We start from the raw sequence: 21834 nt of genomic DNA, 5'->3' as shown, positions 1-21834 counted from the left end.
CTCAGCCTGTCCTCATAGGAGAGGTGTTCCAGCCCTCTGATGATTTTTGTGGCCCTCCTCTGGACCCACTCCAACAGGTCCCTGTCTTCCCTGTACTGAGGGCTCCAGAGCTGGATGCAGTACTGCAGGGGGGGGGGGTCTCACCAGAGCGGAGCAGAGGGGCAGAATCCCCTCCCTCGACCTGCTGGCCACACTTCTTTCAACGCAGCCCAGGATACAGTTGGCTTTCTGGGCTGCAAGTGCACATCGCCAGCTCACGTCCAGCTTTTTATCCACCGGTACCCCCAAGTCCTTCTCTGCAGGGCTGCTCTCAACTCCTTTATCCCCCGGGATGTATTGATACTGGGGCACAGGAGGGATGACCAGAGCCCAGCCATGGGGAGTGACCCCCAGTGAGGTACAGAGATCAGTCCCACTCGGGGCAGCCCCTGTGCCCATCCCAGGGACCTGGACCCCCATGACCACTGTGGCTCCTCCGTGCTCCCCGCTGGCAATCAGCTGCCCTGGGGAGGCTGGGGGCCAGCCAACACCTTCACCATGGGATGGGCGCTCCCCACGTTGGCCTTGCTTGGGGCAAAGCCCCCAGCAGCCGGCAAGGAGAAAGCACCGCTCTGTGCAGCGCTGCCGGCTGTGTGTCCTCCCTGCTGCGTCCATCTGTCCTGTCCACTTCAATGCCTCCCTCTATCCTACCCACCCCAACGCCTCCATCCATCCTACCCATTCCAACAGCTCCATCCGTCCTACCCACCCAAGCATCTCCATCCTATCCACCCGAATAGCTCCATCCATCGCAGAAAGCTCTGACGGAGCTGCCCACCCCGGCTCTTTAATGCTCTTTTTTACCCAGCTGTTCAGCAACCACTTGAGGATTTCTCAGGAAATGAAGCCAAAACAAAACCAAAAATCTTCTGCCTAACTCAAACTCTATGAGACAAGATCCGAGGGGGCAGTTTCTGCTCTCTGCATTGGTCCTTGTCTGGCAAAACGCCTAAGGGAGCGGTTCCTCCCAGGGAACAAGCACTGCGGCAGCAACCCCAAACCTGTCAGGAAAGCAAATACCAAAGAGGAACTCTGAGTGGAATTAAGTTTCTTTCATCCATCTCTTCCTCACATGGACGTGCCAGGGCGGGCAGTGATGGCCCGAATAAAGCAGCGGTCCTGCTCCCGGCGAAAGGAGCCCCGTGTCCCCCGTCACTGCTGGGGACCTTGCAGCAACAGCAACACAGTAGTTTAGCATTTCAGAAGACTTTATTCTGGTGGGAAGATGCTGCTATTTACTCACATAAGGTGCTTTTCCCAGCTTGTATTTCTGCAGGATGTGCAGCTCTCCGGCCAGCTCCGGCTCCGCAGTCACATCCCCAGCACCAGCCTGAGGCTTCCGACTGGCGCAGCATCCCCGTCCCTGTCCCCGTCCCTGTCCCCATCCCTCCCCATTGCTGCTGCAGACAGCAGCTCCCTGCTCCACGCCGACCCCATGTCCCCATGCCCAAACCGCTCCCCCACCTACGTCTCCTGCACCCAGGGGTCACCCCGACAAACACTGCCGCCGAGCTTGCGCTGGCTCTGCGTGGATGCCCAGGTCTCCTGCACCCTCCACCCCATTCCCGTGCCGGCGTTATCTCCGCGCGCACTAAAAATCATCTTTTGCCAAGCAGCGAGGCTGTTTGCGGCCGCTGTTTCTCTCTCGCTGCCTGGTGACCCTGCAGCCCCTGGGAACACAGGGCACCGGGAGGTGCACCGAGTGCCCCAGACCTCTGCCGGCCTGTCTCCCTGCCTGCGTGCCACCGAAGGGGGTCATCCCGGCTGGTGCAGGCAGGGGCTCAGCCCCTGCAGCACAGCCCCACTCTCACCCCCAGTAAAGCTTCACCCCCCAACTGCGGCCGGGGCCACCCTGGGGTGCCCTGCTCCAGGGCTGCTGGGGTTTCCCCAGCTCCACCAGGCGTTTTGTCCTCAACGGGGGACAGCGCGAGCCTTCCCCAGGCACCCCGAGCAGCTTCAGGGACGCGTGCCAGCCCTTGCGGGATGTGTGCCAGCCCTGCGGGGGCCGTGGGCACTGTGCAGTCCTGACAGGGCATGGATAGAAGGGGCAGGGGGGGACATGAGCCCTGGTCTGTCCCGGCCCTCCTTCCCTCCTGCTTTTTGGCAGGGAGCTGGCAGCAGGGCCTAGACCCCACAAGAGGTGCCAAGAGGTACCTTGTGCTCCAAAACAACATTTTTGGCTTTATTCCGGCTTTATTCCAGCTTTATTCTGGCTTTATCCTGCTCCCCAGCCAGGCAAGGGAGACCCTGCTGTGGCACAGCCCCGTGCATGGGGCAAACCCCCTTCCCATCGCCCTGCACGGGGGACTGGGCTGATGGAGGCAGTCCCAGCGTCCCTGCCCATGTGTGGGGTGACAGGCTCGGGGTTTTCCCAGGAAAGCCCATCCCCACAGGGCAAACCCATGCCCAGGCCGGATCGCAGTCCCCTGGGCTGCCAGTGGCCCCAGGGAAGGAGCCAGCAGCGGGGTGCTCAGCCTGCACCGGAGCCAGGGGAAGGAAGGGTGGGCGACAGAGGCATCTGTCCTGCCATCTTTCAAGAGGAGCTCCCCTAAGAGACAGGTTCCTGGGCAGAGAGAGCTCGCAGCGGCAGAGAGCCGGCAGAGTTGGTCCTGGGGGGCTGCCGGGCTGCGGTAGGGGGTCCGGGAGGCGAGGGTCCCCGCAGCGCGGCCGCATGCGCCCATCCCAGCTCGCTGCTGGGGGACGCAGACCCAGAGAGAGCACCAGCTCCTCCGCCCTGGCGCTGAGCCCCTTTCCACGCTGAAGCGAGGTTATTATTCCCTGGCAAACCCCTGCCCGTGGAATCCTCACCCCCAGCCTCATGGTGCTGTCGGGGCTTTCACCCAGAAGAGCGGCTGCCTGGGTTTCTGCTGGCCAAAAATGCCCCAAGGACCAAGAACTGATGCCAAGAAGGAAGCTCACTTTTTTTTTCCGCTGATAAAGCACAAGCCTCAGTAATTATTGATTCCAGTATTTGGCAAATCATGCCCTTAAGCACCAGTTGAGGCCGGAGTGAATGACGGGGTAACACAGGAGCCCCTGTCCCAGACACGCTGCCAGGTTTTACCCTGCTAAATTCTACATTTGGGGGGGGGGGGGGGGCAGCTGGTGGGGCGTGGGGTGGCAGGGCAACCCTTTCCAGAGGGCTTGAAATCCATCTCGACGTCCCACAAGTAACGCTTGTCCCTCAGCCACAGGACGCTGTGCTTTGCACAGGCTGTTTGGGGCAAGTTCTGCTGGGCCACAAGCCGGGGTCTCGCTTTGGCTCAGGTCTGGGCGAGCAGAGCGCAGGCACATCTCTGACTCCGGGGGCAGAAAAGCTCACCAATTATTGATTAAAAGATTTTGCTAAATCCTTTCTGTAAGCAGCAACTGTCAAGGAAAAAACCTGCTGAATTATAGATCAGTGGCCCCAGCCCCCCCGGGGCTCCCATACTCCCCCACCGCCTGCAGCACGGCAAATTTCCAGCCAGTTTTACCCATAACAAGCCTTCAACCGGGCTGGAGAGCCACCGCTGGGAATCACACTGGGATGGGGGGTCTGATCTAGCCGCCGGTGGGGAGGGAAGCGGTGCCTGAGAAGAAAAAGCATGTCCCACTCCTGCAGCCGCCCTTGGTGGGGTTTTCTGGTGAGCAAATGTGCTGAGCGAAACTGAAACCTCCGCCTCTCCCCAGCTGCAGTTCTCGCTCTCGCTCTGCCGTCTCCTGTGCTGCAATTTTAAACAGTCATTTTTTTTTTTTTTGTTTTCCCACTTCACCGTTAATTTTAAAACAAGGGGGATCTAATTTACTAAATGAGATGCTTCAGGAAGGCTTTAATTAGCTGCAGAGAGAGGCGGTGGGTTCCATGGTAGGGTCGGGGCTTGGCGAGAGCTGCCCTCCTAGGCTGAGGCTTGCAGGCGAGGGTTTAGCAAGGCCTTCAGAGGGGAGTTAATAAACCCCAGCGGTTTAGATGCTTTGGGCTTGGAGGGGGCCCACGGCCGAGACCAGAGGGAGGGACGTGGGGATGGAGGCAGAGGGATGTGGGGCCACAGGAGCTCTTGCAACCCTTGCCCCAAAACACAGCGCCCAGCCCCGGAGGGAAAAGCCCTGCTCCGGTCCCCAAACTCTGTCCTGGGGCGAGGGCAGCTCCCGCACCCATGGCCTTGCTCTTGGGGGTGGTCACGCCGGAGCCCCTCCGTGGGGGCCACCTGCGGCCAAGTTTGTCCCCCAAAAACCAGCCTGGGCTTGCTTTTTTTTTATTGCACATCACTCGGTGATTGCCCCAGGCCACGGCAAGCCCCAGCATCTTGTGCCAGGAGGATTTGGGGGTCTCCCTTTGAGGGGATGTGGCGGGAGCAGAGCGAGTGCACCTGGGGCTGATGAAACACCTCATGTGGAGAGACATGGGCGACGTGGCGCAGCCGGAGGGGACCGGGGCATCCCGCCTGCCCTCCCCGCGGCAGCTGCAGCCCCCCAAACAGCCGCTGTTCCTGGAGGCAGCAGGGCTGAAACTCGAAAGCAAGAGCTGGGGCTGAGAATAGCCCCAGCCCAGGCTGGGGGGAGCGGGGCAGAGCCGGACCCCGCTGGGGCAGCCGTGGGAGGACGGCACGAGTCCTCCCGCTTTGGCTTTGCAGCTGTGCCGAGCTCGGGCGATACCCGACAGCCTCTGCCCTGCCTGAGCCGGGGGGATGTAGCCCCCGAGCACCAGGAGGGGCGGCTAGCTGGTGGCTCCTGCACCACCCCCCCCCCCCCGAAATCCTCCCGCTCACGTAGCTGCTTTCTCTGAAAGGTTTGGGGAAAGGCTGTGCAGAGCCCAGACTGTGCCACGCCAGCTCTCGCCCCTCCCGGCCCCCCCCCAGCCGGCACCGCCATGCAGCTGTGCAGCCGTGGGGCATCCCCCGGCTAAATTTACTTCTCACCCGCCACAGTCTCCAATCAGAAACTCGAAAGGGGGCTCGAAAAAAGGAAGCGAAACCGTCTCCAGTGGGTGCTGATGCGTGAAGGCGAGTGGGTGCCACGCGGCAGAGCTCCGAGTTGGCAGAGCCCCGAGTTGGCAGAGCCCCGAGATGAACGCTGGCTCTTTGCTGCGGCGAGCTTTGCCCCGGCCTCGCCGGGCTGTCACTCTGTGGGGCCGTCAGCCACCGCGGTGGCGGGGACAGGTTTTGGGGCAGCCTGAAGCTGCCCAAAATTGGCAGGGTGGGTGGTGGTGGGGGACCAGGGACACGCCGGGAGCTGGCGCCCAGGCTGGTGGGGCTGTGTGCCATGGCAGGGTGCGTGTCCCCAGCCCGGGGTCACCCCTCCTGTCTCCTGGAGAGTCCCTGGCACGGCCCCCCCCACAGCGGGGTCTCACCTGGCAGAGGGGTCCCAGCTGCTGCACGTGCACACACATACGTGCACACACACTTGCACATGTACACGCACACGCACACACCCACCCCAGTGATCCCAGTGCATCCAGGCCCCCCAGGCTGGGCACCGCTGACCCCACACATGCGGGGTTCAGGGCCAGGGCTGACCCGGACACCGCTCAGCTCGTGGCCTCGTCCCCTTGTGCCACCGCCACAGGGAGCCCAGCCCAGGGCCTCCTGCTGCCACCCCACTGCCGGGTCACCCTGAATCCTCGCTCATTAACTGAATTAAACTAATCAGTCGCTGCCTCCTGCCAGGCAGCCCCTTAGCTGGGCTTGTCCATCAGTCCGACCTGCTGCAAGATGCATGGGGCAGCCTCCTGACTCCCACAACATGGGGCAGATTTCCTCGAATCTGGGAAATAAAATACAGGTTATGGATGAATAAAATACGGGTTATAAATTATAAAATACAAGCTATGAATTATAAAATACTATCAAACACCCCCTGGGCAGCCCTGGGTCAAAGCCCCAGCTGGGGACAGCCAGAAAGCCCAAGGCCGAGGTTTATCGCCCTGCAATTGAAAGGGAATTAAATGAAATAAATAAAAGTTTGAGGCTGGCGTGGTCGAAAACACGACCTGAGCGATCAAGCCCACTTGCAAAGACGAAAACATTTGCATAGCTCTGTCAAAACAGCAACCGCCACAGCACGCAGCTGGCGGCCGGCAGGAAGGCACCTGGAAGGATGGCCTGACCCCTCGCCGGGGGGCTTATTTAGATGTGTATTAAACCCTAGCCACTGTCTGGGGAGAGGTAAACAGCCCCAAAGATCAACACCTGGGCTTGTAAACAGGTTGTAAACAAGCTGAACTAACTCAGAAACAAACACCTTTCAGCTGCTTCAAAATATTTATCATCTCAAGTTTAGCGTGTTAATAAAATAAAACTCCCAGCAGAGCTTCAGCCCTGGCCTGGGGACCCAGCAAACGCTTGTTTTCTGCTCATACTTGGTGTAAACAGCCACGTCTCCCCAGGCAGGTGTGCTGATGGAGAGGCTTTATCGCAGGGCTGGTACTGCCTGTCTGGAGAAATATGGTAGATAAATTTCAGCCCTTGTTAGGACTCCCAAGATGTTTTTTTTTTTTTAGCTTAATGTTAAGAAATTTCTAGGTAGGGAACGTTGGTGGCAGGGTGACAGCAAGGCGGTGGCAGTGGTGGCTGATGCGTATGATGGAGGCGGCCACCGAGGTCATCCCCAGGCCCTTGGGAGGGAACAGAAGGGTTTGACTCAACCAGTTAGGGAGGACTTTAAGCCAAATTTGGTTTTCTCCCCCTCCACGGCCTGCCGGGGTGAGCAGTGCCAGTGCCACGGCTTTTGCAGCCAGCATTGGGGTGCACCCCAGGGCTCGATCCTGCACCCCGGCCAGTGCCACCCTCACCGGCAACCTCCCCACCCTGAGCAAACGCCGCCAGCTCCAGCCACAGCAAAGCCCCAGCCCTTTCCCCTTCCTCTGCAGCCACGGTGGGGGAAGAACATCGCGTTTAAACGTTTCTGCCATGTTTTGGGCACTTTTGGCCAGGCACCCTGGCCGTGGGCAGGGGGGTGCCGACGTGCATCGCCGGCCCCCCGCTGAGCCGGTGCTCTCCCCGGGCAGCTGCGCTGACCGCAGCCCCGCTGCTCGGGAACAGCCTTTGCTAAAATTACAGCCCGGCCGAAAACAAGAGCCCGCTTCGGCCAAACACCAGCTGGGAGCCAGGAATAGCCCCAGCCCCGGCACGCACCGCTTCCTCGGCACAAACTTTCCAGCACGTGGCACCCAGAGCATTGCTGCCTGCCCGTGCCACGGGCAGGGTGGGAGGCGGGAAAAGCCATTTTTCAGCCCTGTTTCAGCAATGGTTCTTGGGTGTGGGGGGTTCTGGGTCCTTTTCCCGGGCAGCCAGGGCAGCCCAGCGTTCCTGGCGGGAGGTTCCAGGTCCTTTTCCCGGGCAGCCAGGGCAGCCCAGCGCTCCTGGCGGGAGGCACAACGCCTCCCCAAATTTTGGGTCCCAGCAGGCTGCGCAGCGTGTGCCGAGCCCTCGGAGCGGTTTTGCTGTCTGGCCGTACAGAGGGCCTCGGCTGCCAGACCCTGGCTGGTACCGCTACCGTCCTCTGCCAGGGGCACCGCGGTCGGCCAGGATGGGTCCCTCAGGGGACGGGGACCCTGAGCCCAGGGGTGTCTGCTCCCAGGGCTCCATTTTGCCCCTCTGCTGCCCTTGGAGAGCCACAACCTTGTGCCCTTAATGGCTCCCCTGGGCGGGCAATGTCTGGCCCCAGGCTCTGCCCCTCACACCCCAGGCTGGTACAGGAGCGGACTGGGGCAGGAGGGGGGGGGCTGCAGCCATTTGGGGCTCACCGCGGCCCACCAGGTCCCACCACGTTCTGCAGCTGAACCCCCTGCTCTTGCCAGCTGGGCCTGCGACCACCCCGGGGCTGGACCCAGTCACACTCGTGGGGCAGCGGCCCCACGGCCTGTGGGTGCGAGGGGCAGGGGGCACCGGGGGGGGAACGGTGGGACACGGAGGGACACGGGGGGCACAGAGAGCGTGGAGGACCCGGGGGGAACCCGGGGGCAGAGGGGAACACAGCCGGACACGGCGGGAAACAGAGGGCACAGCGAAAACGAGGAGGCGGGGGACAGACCGGCACCGCTGCCCACCGCCGGTAGAGGGGCGCCCCCTGGCGGCCGCCGCCGCGCTCCGGCAGCCGCTCCCCTCCCGGCGCCCCCGCGTGTCCCGTGTGTCCCCCCCCCGCCGTGTCCCAGCACCCCGGCGTGGGCATCGGGGGGGGTCTTCGGCCCCTTCAGGCCCTGGCGATGCCTCATCCCCGCTGCGGGCTTCAGCAGGGGGGGATGCTCGACCCCCCTGCGCCCACGGGGGCCGCAGCCGCCCCTTGGGCTGGAGCCCCGCGCTGGCAGCGGTTCCCCCCCCCCCCCCCAGAAACGATGAAAACCTCAATCCGCCCCACTCCGCTGCCAGATAACAACCTGTGCTCTTACGGCCATAATTCACGAGGAGACGGGAACACGCCTGGAGCTTCGGCACATTAATTAGGATGCAGCCCGTTCGCCCCGGCCCGGGCTCTGCTCCTGCCTCGCAGCTATTTCTGCCAGCGTAAAATTAGGCTCCGTGGAAAGAGCCATCGGTTTTCCCTGCATCCTGCCCCAGGGCCCTGAGGGGTGCTGCGACCCCGGGGACAGCCCCGTCCCTCCGTCAGCCAGCCCCAGTCCCGGGGAAAGCAACGGGGCGGTTATCGGCAAGCGCGGGGACCGCAAAGAGCCCGAGACACACGCAGGGCCAGGATTTGGCGCTGGGGATTTATTGCACGGGGAAGAGAGGGGGAGTCTCACACCCACCCGCACAGCCGCGCGCAGGGCCAGTATCGCCGAGCGCCACCCGCACACCGTCCCCCAGCTCCCTCCCCGCTAACCTCGCACCCCCGTGGCCAAGCACCCTGCCCCAGCAACACCAAAGGGACACAGGGTCAAAGAGACAGGGACCTGCAGCCACCAGCAAGGACCTTGCCTTTATTCCAGCCCCTCCAGCATCCCCTCCCGGCAGCCCCCAGCGCCTGGCTACAGGGGCAGCGCAGGGAGGCTCCGGGCTAGCAGAGATTCACCCCTGCAGAGATCCAAGTTGGCAAAATCTTCACCCGGCTGAGGTCTCGACGTGCTTTTTTTTTTTTTTTTTTTTTTTTTTTTTTGGGGGGGGGGGGGTGTTCTCCCATTTACCCATGAACCACGTGCGTTTGGCTCCCTGTCACCGTTGCAGCGGGGCGATGCTCGTGTGGAGACCAGCGAAAGGCTGGGCCAGACCCTACGGGGTGGGTGAGAAGGGGCCGAGCGAGGCGAGCAGGAGCAGGGGGGAGAGGAGCTGGTGGCAGCCCCCGCACAGGGACCCGCCGCTGGCTGTGGCCGCCCTGGAGGCGAAGACCTTCCGGCTGCGGAGGGGCTGCGGCGGACGGAAGTTGTTGGTCATTTTTAGGAGCGTGGGACCGGCGGCCGGGAAGTGGAGGGTGCTGACAAACGCCCGCAGCTGCGCAGGGAGAGAGGGCAGGGGTGGGCAGCCGCTTCGCCAGGCACCCCGAGCCCCCCACCCGCTCGTGAGCCCCCTTCCGTGCTGCCCCGCAGCCTATGGCACAGGACCCACGGCATGGCCCTGTGCTGGCAGGTGTCCTCCCCGCCACCCCTCCCGGCTCCCCCGAAACCAGACCCAGAGGGTAAGGACGAGAGCCAGGGCCTTGCAAGGATCTGCTCTTGAGTTTTAAAGGAGCTAATCGTGTTTCACTGCCTGTGCTGAGCACTTAAAGAGCAGCTGGCCCATGACACCCTCAAGGAAATACGTCTACTAAGATGCTTGGGCAGCAGAGGAGAACTCACTCGCTCCATCCATCTATCCGTCCATCTATCCACCCACCCACCTCCTTGGAGCCTCTTCTGAGCTCCAGTGGGTTTGCTCCCATTTCACTTTCTGAATACCGGGGCTGGGCAGGAGAGTGCTACGGACAGGATTTCTCCCCGCTGGCAGACGGCCACAGCTCCGTTACTTAACCCTCATAAAATTAATTAATCGCCAGGTTGCCGGGAGGGTTATTATAGAGATTATTTTCCCTGTGCTCTTGCTTAGGGGTCAGGAAGGGCAAGGAAAGGGCCACCCAGGAGGGCCAGCCCTTTGGGCGCTGGAGCAGGGGGCTGTGCAAGCCGGTACCTGCTCCCGGCCGATCTCCACCGGCTCCTCGAAGACGGTCCAGACGACGACCTCGCTGCAGTCAGGGGTAGTGAGGGAGCCCTGGTAGCGGTAGTACCCAGAGAGCCGGCCGGCATGCGGCAGCAGGGTGCTCAGGCGGAAGGTGGAGGCCAAATCCACGGAGTCCCCTGTGGGGCGAGACGTGGGCAACTCAGCCCATCCCGTGCCGGGGACATGGCGGGGACAGCGGGGCCACCCCCATCAGTTTTCCTTCAGATGGCTCCAAGGACCGGCAGGTCCTCCCCGCCTCGACCCGCCGGAGCGCGCCCCTGCCCTCCCGCAGCGGGGTCTCTCCCCTTTCTGCCCCTGACCCCACGAGGAGACGACTCACCAGCCTGGGAGACGTTCCTCAGCCCCGCCACGATGGTGTTGTAGTTGGCGTTAGGGGTTTCAGAGACCTGCCGAAGGGGAGGGTAAGCGGCTGGGGCAGGGCAGAGTTGGATCATCCCGCATGGCCGAGCATCCGCAGGCAGAGCCAGCCTCGGCCCTGCATTGCCGCGGAGCAGCAGCGGGGACGGGTGTGCTCCCAGCCGGCACCCCCTTGCACGAAGCCAGCGAGGGGGGGGGGTCGTGGTACTTTTCACCACTGAGGTTCCCCAGCCCCTCCTGGCCTTGACCCAGCCTTCCTGCCCCTTCTCGCTCCCTTGGGGCAGCCGTACAATGCTCCCCCGGCCGCACCGTGAGCAGCCTGATCCCGGGGGGCGGGGGGGGGTCCCCTCCTGCCGGCAGCGTGAACCCCCACAGACCCACCTGGAAGAAGAAGCCGAGGACGGCCAGCCCGTTGGGATGCCCCTTGGCCTCTGCCAGCGTCCGGTACTTGACATTGATGTGGACAATGTGCAGCTGGGGAAAGCACGGAGGGGCCAAGTGTGGGCAGTCGCCCCCAGCCGACCCCCCCTGCAGCGGGGAGCTCGCCCATGGGTCTCCCCGGCCAGCCTGGGGCAGCCAGACACTGAGCCAACCACCCCCCCGAAAAGCCCTTCTTAGTCCCATGGACGCTTCCACGGGGCAGCCGCGGAGGATCAAAGCACCCCAACGAAGCAAGCGTCCTTTGAACAGGGTGGAGAAAGGGGGCCAGCAGTCCCAGGGTGCCTGCCAGCTGCAATACATAAATTTTGCTCTCCTCTGGCAGCTAATTAATATTTTAGAGGCGCAGAGTCTCTTTCACCCAGAAGGATCCCGACACGCTCGGCACAGCACGTTCCCGCACGCTCTTGCTTGCGTTCACTGCCTCAGCGTGCGGTCCCGCCGGGGCGCAGAGCCCTCCAAACCCCACTGAGTGCCTCCGGGGAGGCAGCTTGGCCCACGCGCGGTAAAGAAAAACCGTGAGTCTCGCGTCAGCTGCTTTTTAACCACCCAGGTGCCCTGTGCAGCGGCTGTCCGTATCCCACCATCAGCACAAGGCTGACGTCAAGCGTCACCGAGCCCGGTCATCCCGCTGCGTGGCAGCCTTGGGACGCGCTAGCATCATACCTTCCCGTCGCACCAAGGATTTGGGCCGCCCAGAGAGCGCGATGGGTGCTTTTTCTCGCCTACCTCCATGGGGAGCTGGCGCCCGTCGAGGGTGTGCTCGGAGCCGTTCCCGGCTGGGCTGCCCCAGTGGAAGTGGAGCTGCAGAGCGCGGTACCTGCTGGGGAGGCCCCCGCCGCTGATGGTGATGTGCTCGGAGGCCAACTCGCTCGCCAGGCTCAGCACCACTGCAAGGGCAGCAGGATGGCGTAAGGGCGGGGGTTAGGATGGGGGACAGCCCTGGCACGCCTGGGCTTGTCCTCCCCGGGCTTCGTCCCAGCACTAACACAAACCCACGGAGCAGGAGCAGCCCCAGGACCCTCCAGCTCGAGGGCAGAGAGCAACCGGGAGCGGTGGCGGAGCCAAGCCGAGGGCAAGGTGCCCGGCCACAGCACGCACCCGTGTGCCCGTTGTTTGCCAGCCTCCACTTGCCCGGCGGGGCCTGGTCGTAGCCCTCGAAGAGGATGTCCCCGAGGCCGCTGTCCCGCTGCAGCCGGCGCCTGTCAATGTTCACGGGGGACTGCTTGTCGCCGCCGCACGTGGCTTTCAGCTCCTTCCAGTGGCTGGGTCCTGCAGAGGAGGAGCAGGGGCACCACGGGCAGCCACCGAGCCACCGCTGCCCCCCGGGGGGGGGGACACGAGGCCAAGGGTGGCTGGGTCCCCAGCCAGCCCCACCGCGCTCGCCTGCATCTCATGGGAGCTACCCTCCCGCCCGGCCAACCTTCCTCCCTATTGATGAGCAGGGGCTCATTTCAGCCTCATCCATAATTCAGCAGGATTTCCTCGTGGGGCCGGGGGCTATATTTAGCTCGGCAGCGGCCGCTGATGAAGGGCAGGCTTTTCTCCCAGCCCCTGCTGCCCATCCCAGCAAGCAAACCCTCGGTGTGGGGCTGCGCCGGTCACTGTTCCCCCACGGTCCCCAGGCTGGGGCTCATGCCAGGGCTGGACAGGGGGCTGCTCTACGCAGAGGGAGCAAACTGCCCCATATGGCTCCTGCGAGGGAAGGACAGACAGGAGCTGCTGAGAAAGAGAAACGAAGGACTTAAGGCCCATTCACAGAACACGCGGTTTGGGTTTTACCACGTTTTAGCCTACCCACGCTGGTTTTGTCCAGTTACGGCAGGTGACTGCATCCTGGCCACCCCACTTGTCCTGAGGCAAATCCCACACGGGGTCCAGCGTGACCACACGATGCCCATCGGCAGCTCCCGGGGTGGAGGGGTCACTGTGGCAGGAGCCAGGCAAGGACGCGGCAGTGCCAGCAGCCGGCCGGACCCGCTGCAAACCCATCGTGCTGCCCGGGGCCCGTGAGCGGACATCCCCACGGCTGCCACCACGGCCAGACCACACACCCCGTGAGTGTGGCTCGCCGTCCCTATTGCCCCGGCATCATCTCTTCTCACAACACTCATTGTGGTCCACAGCTGCGGGACATAGCCGGCCACTCTGCTGGTCACTGCTCCGGCGTGGCTGCCGTGAATCCTCACTCCTTCGCCTGGTGGCCCCGGGGCAGCCCGAGCTGCAGGTGCCCGGGGTGGAGGTGTCGACTCTGGGCACTGCCGGCAGCTGGGCTGCAATCCCATCCGGGGATGGGATCTCCAGCCCTGTCCACCCAGGGCACCACCGGTCCCGGGGGAGCTCAGGGCATCCCTCCACGGGCACCGCTGGTTCTGCTCTAGCACACGTTATGGCCGGGCAGCCTTTGGCTGACCCACGCGCTGTTACCCCCTGTATCCGCTGCAGCCGGGGTCTGGGGAGGACCATTCCCCCAGCAGCACCCCACGGTTCAGCTCTTGCATTTACCTACCTTCCTCTTGGGCAGACAAAACCACAGACACGCGCACCTCCTGCCCCCCTGGGCTCAGCCCTGTCTCCTTCCCTTCTCCTCTCATTACTCCAAGGCAGCTTTTTGCCTGGAAACCCTGAGAGCCACAGCCTGGCCGTGCCACCACCTCACCAGCACGGTGCTACCAGGTGGCCCCACAAATTACACGGTGCCTTCATTAAGGGACTGTTCCCTGCGGCCCTGCTGGGGGTACATGGCCGGCTCCACGCGGCCCAAGCCGCTTCCCGCTGGCCCTGCTCCCCTGCCGAAATCTGCCCTCGCCGCCGGCCTGATGACGTTAAATTGCCGGTAACACCGAGCGCTGGTCCGGCAGGGATAAGCAGAGCCCAGCAATTCATGCTCTCTGGCCACAGCCTGTGTGCCACGGCAGCTGGGCACGGGGCATGTAAACCCAAGAGCTATAAAACAGGTGGGCCGTAACAGCTGATTAAATGCTCGTTGATCCTTAATTAACCTTTTACAAGCTATTTGCATGCTTCAAGACAAAGTGCCCCCAGCCATACTTCCCTTCCCCAGCGCGGGCAGGCAGGGCTTGCTGCCTGCCCAAACGGAGCCATCCCTCCTCGAGCCGGGCCCCACGGCCCCCTTGATGCCCGTGCCTCTCTAGGGTTGTCAAAGGCATATTTTAAATCTGGGATTTAATTTGCTTCAGGTGAAAGCAGCGAGGCTGGTGCTGCCCCAGGAGCACCTGGACCTCCACGGCGCTCAGGCCCCTTGTCTCCAGTCTCCGCATCAGCACGCCTGGAAGTGAAGCTCCTCTAACCATTCCCACCTTGGTACGACGTGGGTGAATTTGCCCTTCTCCAAGCCACGCTCCCCACTGCGGCCTCGCTGATGCTGCCCAGGGTGCCCTCGGCCGGGCACTGTGGGGAGACACGGGGGTCCGAGCTCTGCACAGCCCCAGCACCCCCCATCCCTCACACGGCACCACTCACCACATTTGGGGTCCTGCGAGTCATAACACCACTGCCCTGTGGGAGAAAGGAGAGCTCAGGACAGGTGACGGAGACAGGCACCTTCTCCCCAAATCCACCCATGGCCTTGCCCGGCCCCTCCGACGGCGAGGGCACCCCTCATCGCAGCCGGGAGTCCCGCCGGCACTCGCGTTCATCCCAGTTATTCTCGGCGCTGGTGTTTTCACGCAGCTGCACCCTCCCTGCCTCCCCCGGCCGTTCCGCAGGGAAACCTCCCTCGGCATCGCTCCGCTCCAAGGCAGCCCAACCTCGCCGCTTGCGGGGCTCCTTCCCCGGCTGCCGCAGGGCCGTCCCCCCCCCCCTTACCCATCCAGGGAAGGCGAGGCAGCCCCTCGCCCCACGCCAGATGCCTCGCCAGCCCCCCAGCAGCCGTGGGTGAGCAGGGAACTGAGGGGGGGGGGGCTGCCGCAGCCCTCCCCTGGTTCTTCCCGTGGCTCCCCGCAAGGTGGGCTGGCAGCAGAAGGCGGTTTCTGGGGGCTGCAGCAGGCGGGGGGTGGCGGTGGGCAGCCCTGCGCCCACGCCACAGGGATGACGGCTCGCCCCGTCGCTCAGGGCCACCTCAGCCAGAGCTGCCGAACTCCCACCGGCGCTGCTGCCCGCGCTCGGGGCGGCTACGAGGGACCGCGCGCTCGATGCCGGGTGCCGGCGCGTCGGACGCGGGGACGCCGAGGGAGCTGGAGCCCTGGCCGCTGCTGTCTGCACATCCACCCAGGGCCGTCGGCTCCGCGACGGGAGCCGGGGAGCGAACCCCTTCCCTCCTCAGCTCCCCGCTCTGCTCCTAGCAGGAGGCGCGCAGCAACCTGGCGCTGCCCAGGGCCAGCCTACGCAAGCGGTTCCCGCTGATGGCGGAGGGGCCATGCCAGCAGGCTGGCTTCAGGCGAGCCGAGCCACGCTCTCGTGCCAGCCTCGGCCGCTTGGACCGGCAGGACGCGGGCAGCCCTGGCTGCCTCCACCTGCGCTGCTTGCAGCCCCAGCCTGCAGCACCACATCCAAATCTTCGCTACGGCGGCACGGGAGACACCAGTCTTGGAGGAGAGCAGGGAGCGGGACGGTGCAGGACTCGGAGGGTTCCCAGGGCGGGGACCTCAAGCTTTCCTCCCCGTTTAGGGGGAAGTCGAGGTCCCGGCAGACCCTCAGATCCGCACCCGCCAGCCGTCGCCTGGCCTCGAGCATCCTCTGGCAGGAGCCAGGGTAGCGCTCGCTGCCGCCAGCCCGGCCCAAACGCAGGTGAGCACCCCAACGCCTCGGCCCGCGGGGCAGCAGCGCCGGCTTGCTCAGAGGTTTCATCCTCCTTGGCGTTACCCTGTCGTGCGTGTCTGTGGGGCGAATCGGGTGAAGCCAAACGCCCCAAGAGGACCCTGGCCCGGACACTTCCTACCAGGACAACTAGCCCCGGGCAGGCTGAGACCTCCGGCGGCACAGCGGGGACATCCACCAGTGGGGAGGAGGATGGTGGGAGACGGCTCCTGAGCCAGACCAGGGGCCCTGGTCCCTGCCCCCAGCCCCGCATCACCCCCCCCACCCCCAGCACTCGGGAAAGGGAAAGGGAATAAGCGAGGCCGGCACAATCGCACCCCAGCCCCGCACGCCGCGACCCCCCCCCCCCCCCCCGATCCTCTCCCACCGCGGGGACCCCGCCGTCCCCTCTCCGGCCACCCCGGGAGGAGGTCGGGCGGGCAGGGCAGAGCATCTCACCTCCCGCCGCTGCTCTCACGACGAGAGGCAAAGTCAGAAAAGTTATCCCCAGCCCCTGCGACCCCATGCCGGAGGCGGAGGCCGGGCAGCAGCGGGCAGGAGACCCCCCGTCCTCCTCCGCAGTGCGCCCGGGCAGGCGGCGGGGCTGGGGCGGGAGGCAGCGCTGCCAGCGCCCAGGCAGCCCGGAGAAATCCTCCGCTCCAGCCTGTGCACTGCTGTTAAATATTCATCACAAGGGCTGAGTTTTTAACTCCTCGGCTGCTAGGAGGGAGCGGGAAGGAAGGGGGTGGGGGGGTGGTGGGGGGGGGGAGAAGCGGTCCGGCCCCCAGCCAGCCCCTCTATGCAGTGCCAGGCCCCTGCTCGGGATGCCAGCCCAAAGGCAGGGACGAGGCAGGGGAGCGGGAGGCTGGCAAAGCCTGGAGGTGCAGCACGCTGCCCGGCCCGCTCCCCTCTGAGAGGTGAGGGGGTGCCCCCCCCCACCCCGGTACCATCCTGCTTCTCCATCCCCAAAGCAGGGGTTCGGCAGCATCCCCGCTGTGCCCCGTTCCGCCCCCCGCACGGTGCCGTGGGGGCACAAATGGGCTTCGGGGGGGGCTGTCAGTAGTCAGAAGGGGCTGGGGGCACCAGCTCTGCCCCATCCCCTCCCCACTCTTTGCAGTGGGACAGTAGTTCTCACCCCCAGCTTTGGCAACCCCCCCAGCCAGCAGCAGGTCCTGCGTTCCCCACGCTGGGAGAGTGGCGGCTCCCACCAGGGACCTGACGAGGGGCAGGCAGCGCCATGGGGACCCACAGGCCAAGTCCAGCTCATTCCTGCAAACAGACACCTCTCCCCGGGCAAAGCCCAGCAGGCACCCACAGCACCCCATCCCCGGGGCACGGGCAGCCCCCGCAGCCGTGCTATGGGGGACCCTCAGTCCCCAGGGTCACCGAGGAGCAGCACGCTGGTGGGGCAGGATTCAGCCCTTTCCCCTCCAGCCGGCACGAGGCTGCACCGCACCGTAGCGGCTCAGGCTCTCACAGCCGCGCAGCACCAGCCGGCCAAGGGCACGAGCCTCAGCACCCACCCGGGCATCACAGGAGCCCAGCACATGTCGTCCCCATCGCACCCATCCAGGCAGGTCCCACGGGAGCCAATGGAGCTACGCTCTCGCAGCGGGCAGGTAGGAAGGGGGTGAAAACACAGGAGCATAGTGTTGTCACATTCTCCTAAAATATCCCTCCCGTCTTCAGGCGGCAGCGGAAAGGAGGCCACGGGGCCCAGCCCACAGCTCCTCTCGCCGGCGCTTGGCCCTGGCCAGGAGCACTGCCGAGTCGCTGCCAGGATGAACAAACCCGGCAGCAGCGGCAAGGGCAGCGAGAAGAAGCCTCCTGCTGCCGGCTTGGCCAGGGATGGGCTCCGGCTCAGCGGAGTCGCTTGGCTGCCGTGTACTACAAGGGGACAACACACCCAGCGGGGCTCGTCCTCGGCAGGGGTTCTTTGGGGCACCTTCGTCCTCCCCAGGCAGAGCCAGCCCCAGGCGGGTACCCGGGCAGCACGGAGCCGTGCGTTCGGGCACCGGTGCGGGGCGCGGAGGAAGGTGGCAACGCAGGGCTCCCCTGAGCTGCTCTGGATCCGTGCCACGGTTGACGCTTGGCCCCTGCTCTGGGGATGAGGTAGTTCGCAGAGGGCTGCGATCATCCTTCCGGAGCAAGCCGCAAAGGGTGGGCAGGCGAGGCGGAGGGTCTCACCGGGTCCGCGGCGTGCCGCTGATTGCTGCCGGGAAGGAGAGGAGCTGCTCTGGCACACGGGGGAGACCGAGACCTCCCTCGGAGACGCGAGCCCACCAAGTGGCACAAGCACCTCCACCACTCACCCGCAGCGGGACGGCCGGTAGTGCCGGGCAGCGGGGAAAAAGCCCAGACCCTCAGGGCTCAAGAGCCGATGGAACCCACTATCCCTGGGCTATTCCCCTCCAGGGCATCGACCGGGGCAGAGGTGCTCCCCAGGACATCCTTTTAGGCTTTCGGGCTTCTCTAGTGGAGATTTTTGGCAAGGAGGGCAGAAGCAGAGACATCACCGCAGAGACCGCGTGGCCGGGAACGCCAGCAGCACCATGCCGCAGCACACAACCCAGCACACGGTGGGAACGATTCCCTTGTCCCACAAAGGGCCCTGCCAGAGCAAGGAGAGGCACATCCATCCTGGGGTTCCGTGGGGCCCAGAGAGCCCTGCACGGCTGGAGGGGGATGCAGAGCCCTGGCAGGGCTCAGCACGGCCCCCGCCAAGGGGCTGGAGCAGAGTGAGGAAGCAGACGGGGCACCAAGACACCTGGAAAGGCAGCGGCAGCAGCGAGGCACTGTGCCGTACCCCGCTCCCACCCGTCCCCATCTGCCCTGCTCCCTAGGGGACTGCTGGCACCAGTACCAGGCAGGAGCAACCTCCAGTTTCTATAGGAACCAGATCAAACCTTGAAAGAGCCGCTCCGTACTTGCCGGTCTCCTGCTGCGGTGGTGTTGGTGGGGAGCTCGCAGCTGATCCTGCAGCTCTGTGCTGTTCTCATAGGAAGAGACCACATCCTTCATCCTGCCGCCACGGAGCCAGGCGAGGTCCCCCGCATACATGCGTAGTTACAGCACCAAGGGAAAGAGCCATGATAGGGGAAAAAATACCACTGAAAAATAAAAATAGTTACTTAAGCTGCAGCCATCGATCAGTCACGGGCACGGTGCCACCCTGCTGGGAACCCCCACCACATGCACCATCAGCAAGCGCTCCACCAGCGCACAGAGGAGGTGCCAAGAACGGCTCCTGGAGGTAAATCCTGCACTGCTGCCTGGGAGCCTGGCCAGGGACCTGGGCTGATGGGGACAGTGACGAGACAAATACTTGAGCCGCCGGAGCATGGTTCCCATCGCCCAGGGATGGGTGCACAAAGGGTTGTGGGTATCTAGAGAAGCAAGTGCAGTGGGGAGGTGAAGTTCATGGGCAATAAATACTCCAGCCGCTTCTGATTTTCCATTAAGATGTTCGATCTCCATAATAAGCTGCCGCTAGCCCAGGCGGAAAGGCGGGAACAGGGCACGGAGCACAGCCGGAGCCCGCTGCCGGCGCCGGCACAAAGGAGGCACTGTGGCCAGCAGATGCACGCTGGCCACACGCCGCCGCACAGCCCCTTTATTCATCCCATGCTCCCACCGCCGCCGGGGCCAGCGACATCTCTCCCCCCACGGCCTGGCACCCCCCAGGGTCGCTGCCAGCACACGGCCCCGCACGCATCCGACCCGCACCCCCAAGTCCCCAGCGTTCTCCCAGGGGCTGAGCTCCCCGGACACGCTCTGCTAATTACCCTCCCAGGAAAATGCATTTTAAGCTGGTAAGAGCTTACAGCAGAAAACTGCCCAGCAATGCCCCTGCCACAGCATCCAAGCGTCAATGCTGTCAGCTGCCCCCCTCACACGTGTGTCCCCGGGGAGCGGCGGTGAGCCCCGAGAGCGGTGGCTGCGCTCCTCCAGGCACTCCTGGCTGCTCCCTGCAGCCGCAGCATCGCCCCGGTCCCCAGGCTACAAAAGGGCAGGAGGGAAGGACAAGTCGTATCTGCGTGGGGTCTCGCAGCATCAGCAGAGCCCCACAGGGTCCTGCCAGACCGAGCCCCTCCGAGCACTCGCAACATCAGGCGGCTGCTATAGAGACACATTTGTCCCCCTTGAGACCAGCAGCGAAGGAAGGGCTGCGTTCCGTCGCCCTCAGCTGAACCAGCATCTCACGGCCCGGAGCGGAGATGAAGCTCTGGGAGCTGGGGGCTGTGCTGGTTCAGGTCCAGCAGCGACGGAGGCGGCTGCAGGAAAGGGAGAGCGGAGCCCTCCGCAGCACCCGCGGCGATGATGACACTGCACGCTGGACAGTTTTCAGCAATGAACGCATCCTGCGGTCACGAGCAGGGCATGGGGACGGGCCAGCAATGCTGCGGGGACTTGTTCTGCAGCGCTCGCAGCAAACACTGCGAGCCAAGCAGCTTGTAAAAAGAGAAAAAAAAAAAAAAAAAATTTAAAAAAAAAGTGAGTGTTTCTGGGGCCTGAGCTTCCAGACCAGAGCAGGGGCAGGCATCACCGGGCCCAGGTCCAGACCATGCGAAAAAGAGCTGCCGCTCTTTCCGTGCGCCCAAAATCAGCCCCTCTTGTGGCAGGCTGGGATCAGGCCAGTTTTTAATTCTTTAACTACTTCCCCCAGGTAAAGTTGATTTGACACGGCTCTGGAAAATCCAATTCCAGCACTTGTACCACAGACCACCCGCGGCGCTGTCACCAGGACGGGAGCAAGGACACAGGGTCCCGCAGCCCCATGGCACTGCACTCGCTGCCCGGACTGCTCCAGAAGAGCAGCACAGCTTTCCCCACTCCAAAAGGGACACATCCTCCGACCAGCACGCTGACCACACCAACATTTGGAGTTACCAGTCGCGTTGCTGAGAGTACATACTACAGGACAAGTAACCTCCACAGCAGCACCCAGCAGCGATGCTGAACACAGCTTGCCAGGACAGAAGAGATACGACTGTTTGACTCGGACTTGGTATTGCTCCATCCTGTACCCCACCGGTCTGCCAGCTCCAGCTGCAAGCCCACATTACTAAACCAGCACAACTGTTTAAAGAGGCTTATTTATCCAGCAAGTTCTTTTGGAGGAATATTCCCCGCTATCAGCCAGCTTTGTTAAATAATTTAGAATTACAGGCTCTTTCAGAAGAGGCAGCATCACCTCCCAGCTCACTGCAGGCCAAGAGGACTGGGGGGCAGGAGAGCTGCCTCTTCCCACTGCACACCCCAGCTCATTTCATTTCCCCGCAGCTCCGAAGGGAATTGCAGCCGCCTGTAACATAAAGCAGCTCGGGGCTAGCTGGAGCCGAAACGCCACCTGCTGTACATCTCCCCGCAAGACAGACTGGTCCCAGCGCCGGATGGGAAACCCCCTGCGCACCCCCAAAACACGGCTCTTGGCCAAGGCTTCTCCTGCCAGCCCACCCAAGGTCACCCCAGCACCCTCCCTCCCTCCCTCCAGCCCCCGTACCACGCAAGGGGTGTAAAACACAACCGAGGGAAGGGCGCAGTACCCAAAACCTTCTTTCAGGAATTTGATGAGAAGTTTGGAGCTCGAATTTTGGAATAGCTGAAGAGGTCAGGACAGCCGGACCTCTCATCAGGCTTTTCCACCAGCCTCCCCACCGCCCGCCGGGCGCGTCGAAGCAGCACGGCTCAGGGCTAACACCGTCCCTCTCTGACTCCACGTCAACTCCTTGACCGACGCGGTTCGTTCCGCAGAGCCCTGCTGCCCCAGCGCCGGGAGCTGCGGGGCTCGGAGCACCCCTCCCATCCAACACACCCACCTCCACCTCCCGCCCAGGGACTCAGCATCTTCCCCCAGGTCTGGAGAGGACAGCAGGAGTAGGCTGCACTTCACCTTCTTGGGTATACAGCCAAGACTTTCTTAAAATTACACTGATCTAGGTAAATTCCACTGGTATTTGTACACATAGGGACTTCGTCAGCCTCCCTGCTTGAAGTTAAATGCATCCATTGATCTTTTTGCAAGATCACAGCTCAGAAGCGTGATTTAACAAGACCTTCCTTTGCAATGCTGAGGAACCACATCAATACCGAAAGCAGGAGACATTGGAAGAGGCCA

At 63.5% G+C, this 21834-nt stretch overlaps 1 protein-coding gene across 5 annotated transcripts; it reads right to left on the bottom strand.

The window, feature by feature from the left end:
• Window positions 1–8912: 8912 nt before the first annotated feature.
• Window positions 8913–18822, bottom strand: LOC115346613 (carbonic anhydrase 15-like). Of its 5 annotated transcripts, none has more exons than XM_030026775.2 (8): window positions 18644–18822; window positions 14442–14477; window positions 12060–12230; window positions 11688–11848; window positions 10902–10994; window positions 10483–10549; window positions 10113–10279; window positions 8913–9440 (listed from the first exon to the last, which is right to left on the bottom strand). In XM_030026775.2, the coding sequence occupies exons 1-8, from the start codon at window positions 18774–18776 to the stop codon at window positions 9222–9224; spliced, it is 1047 nt and encodes a 348-aa protein (XP_029882635.1). In that variant the 5' UTR covers window positions 18777–18822; the 3' UTR covers window positions 8913–9221. The 5 variants fall into 5 exon arrangements, with proteins under 5 accessions (XP_029882635.1, XP_029882636.1, XP_029882637.1 ...); XM_030026776.2 differs by lacking the exon at window positions 18644–18822 and adding an exon at window positions 16176–16393; XM_030026777.2 differs by lacking the exon at window positions 18644–18822 and adding an exon at window positions 14787–14831.
• Between the last annotated feature and the right edge of the window lie 3012 nt (window positions 18823–21834).

The sequence above is a fragment of the Aquila chrysaetos genome, chromosome 9 (assembly GCF_900496995.4).
Source record: "Aquila chrysaetos chrysaetos chromosome 9, bAquChr1.4, whole genome shotgun sequence".
NCBI classification, from domain to species: Eukaryota; Metazoa; Chordata; class Aves; order Accipitriformes; family Accipitridae; genus Aquila; species Aquila chrysaetos.
Note: the sequence above shows the minus strand (reverse complement) of the source record. Positions and strands in the feature narration are given on the sequence as shown.

Excerpts from the sequence above, each read along its gene's own strand:
- LOC115346613 (XM_030026775.2), bottom strand. The coding sequence starts at position 18,776 with ATGTATGCGGGGGACCTCGCCTGGCTCCGTGGCGGCAGGATGAAGGAT. Across the intron at positions 12,231-14,441 it reads CTCGCAGGACCCCAAATGTG|GACCCAGCCACTGGAAGGAG; the intron begins GTGAGTGGTGCC and ends CCTCCTCTGCAG. Across the intron at positions 10,280-10,482 it reads GAGGAACGTCTCCCAGGCTG|GGGACTCCGTGGATTTGGCC; the intron begins GTGAGTCGTCTC and ends CTCGCCCCACAG.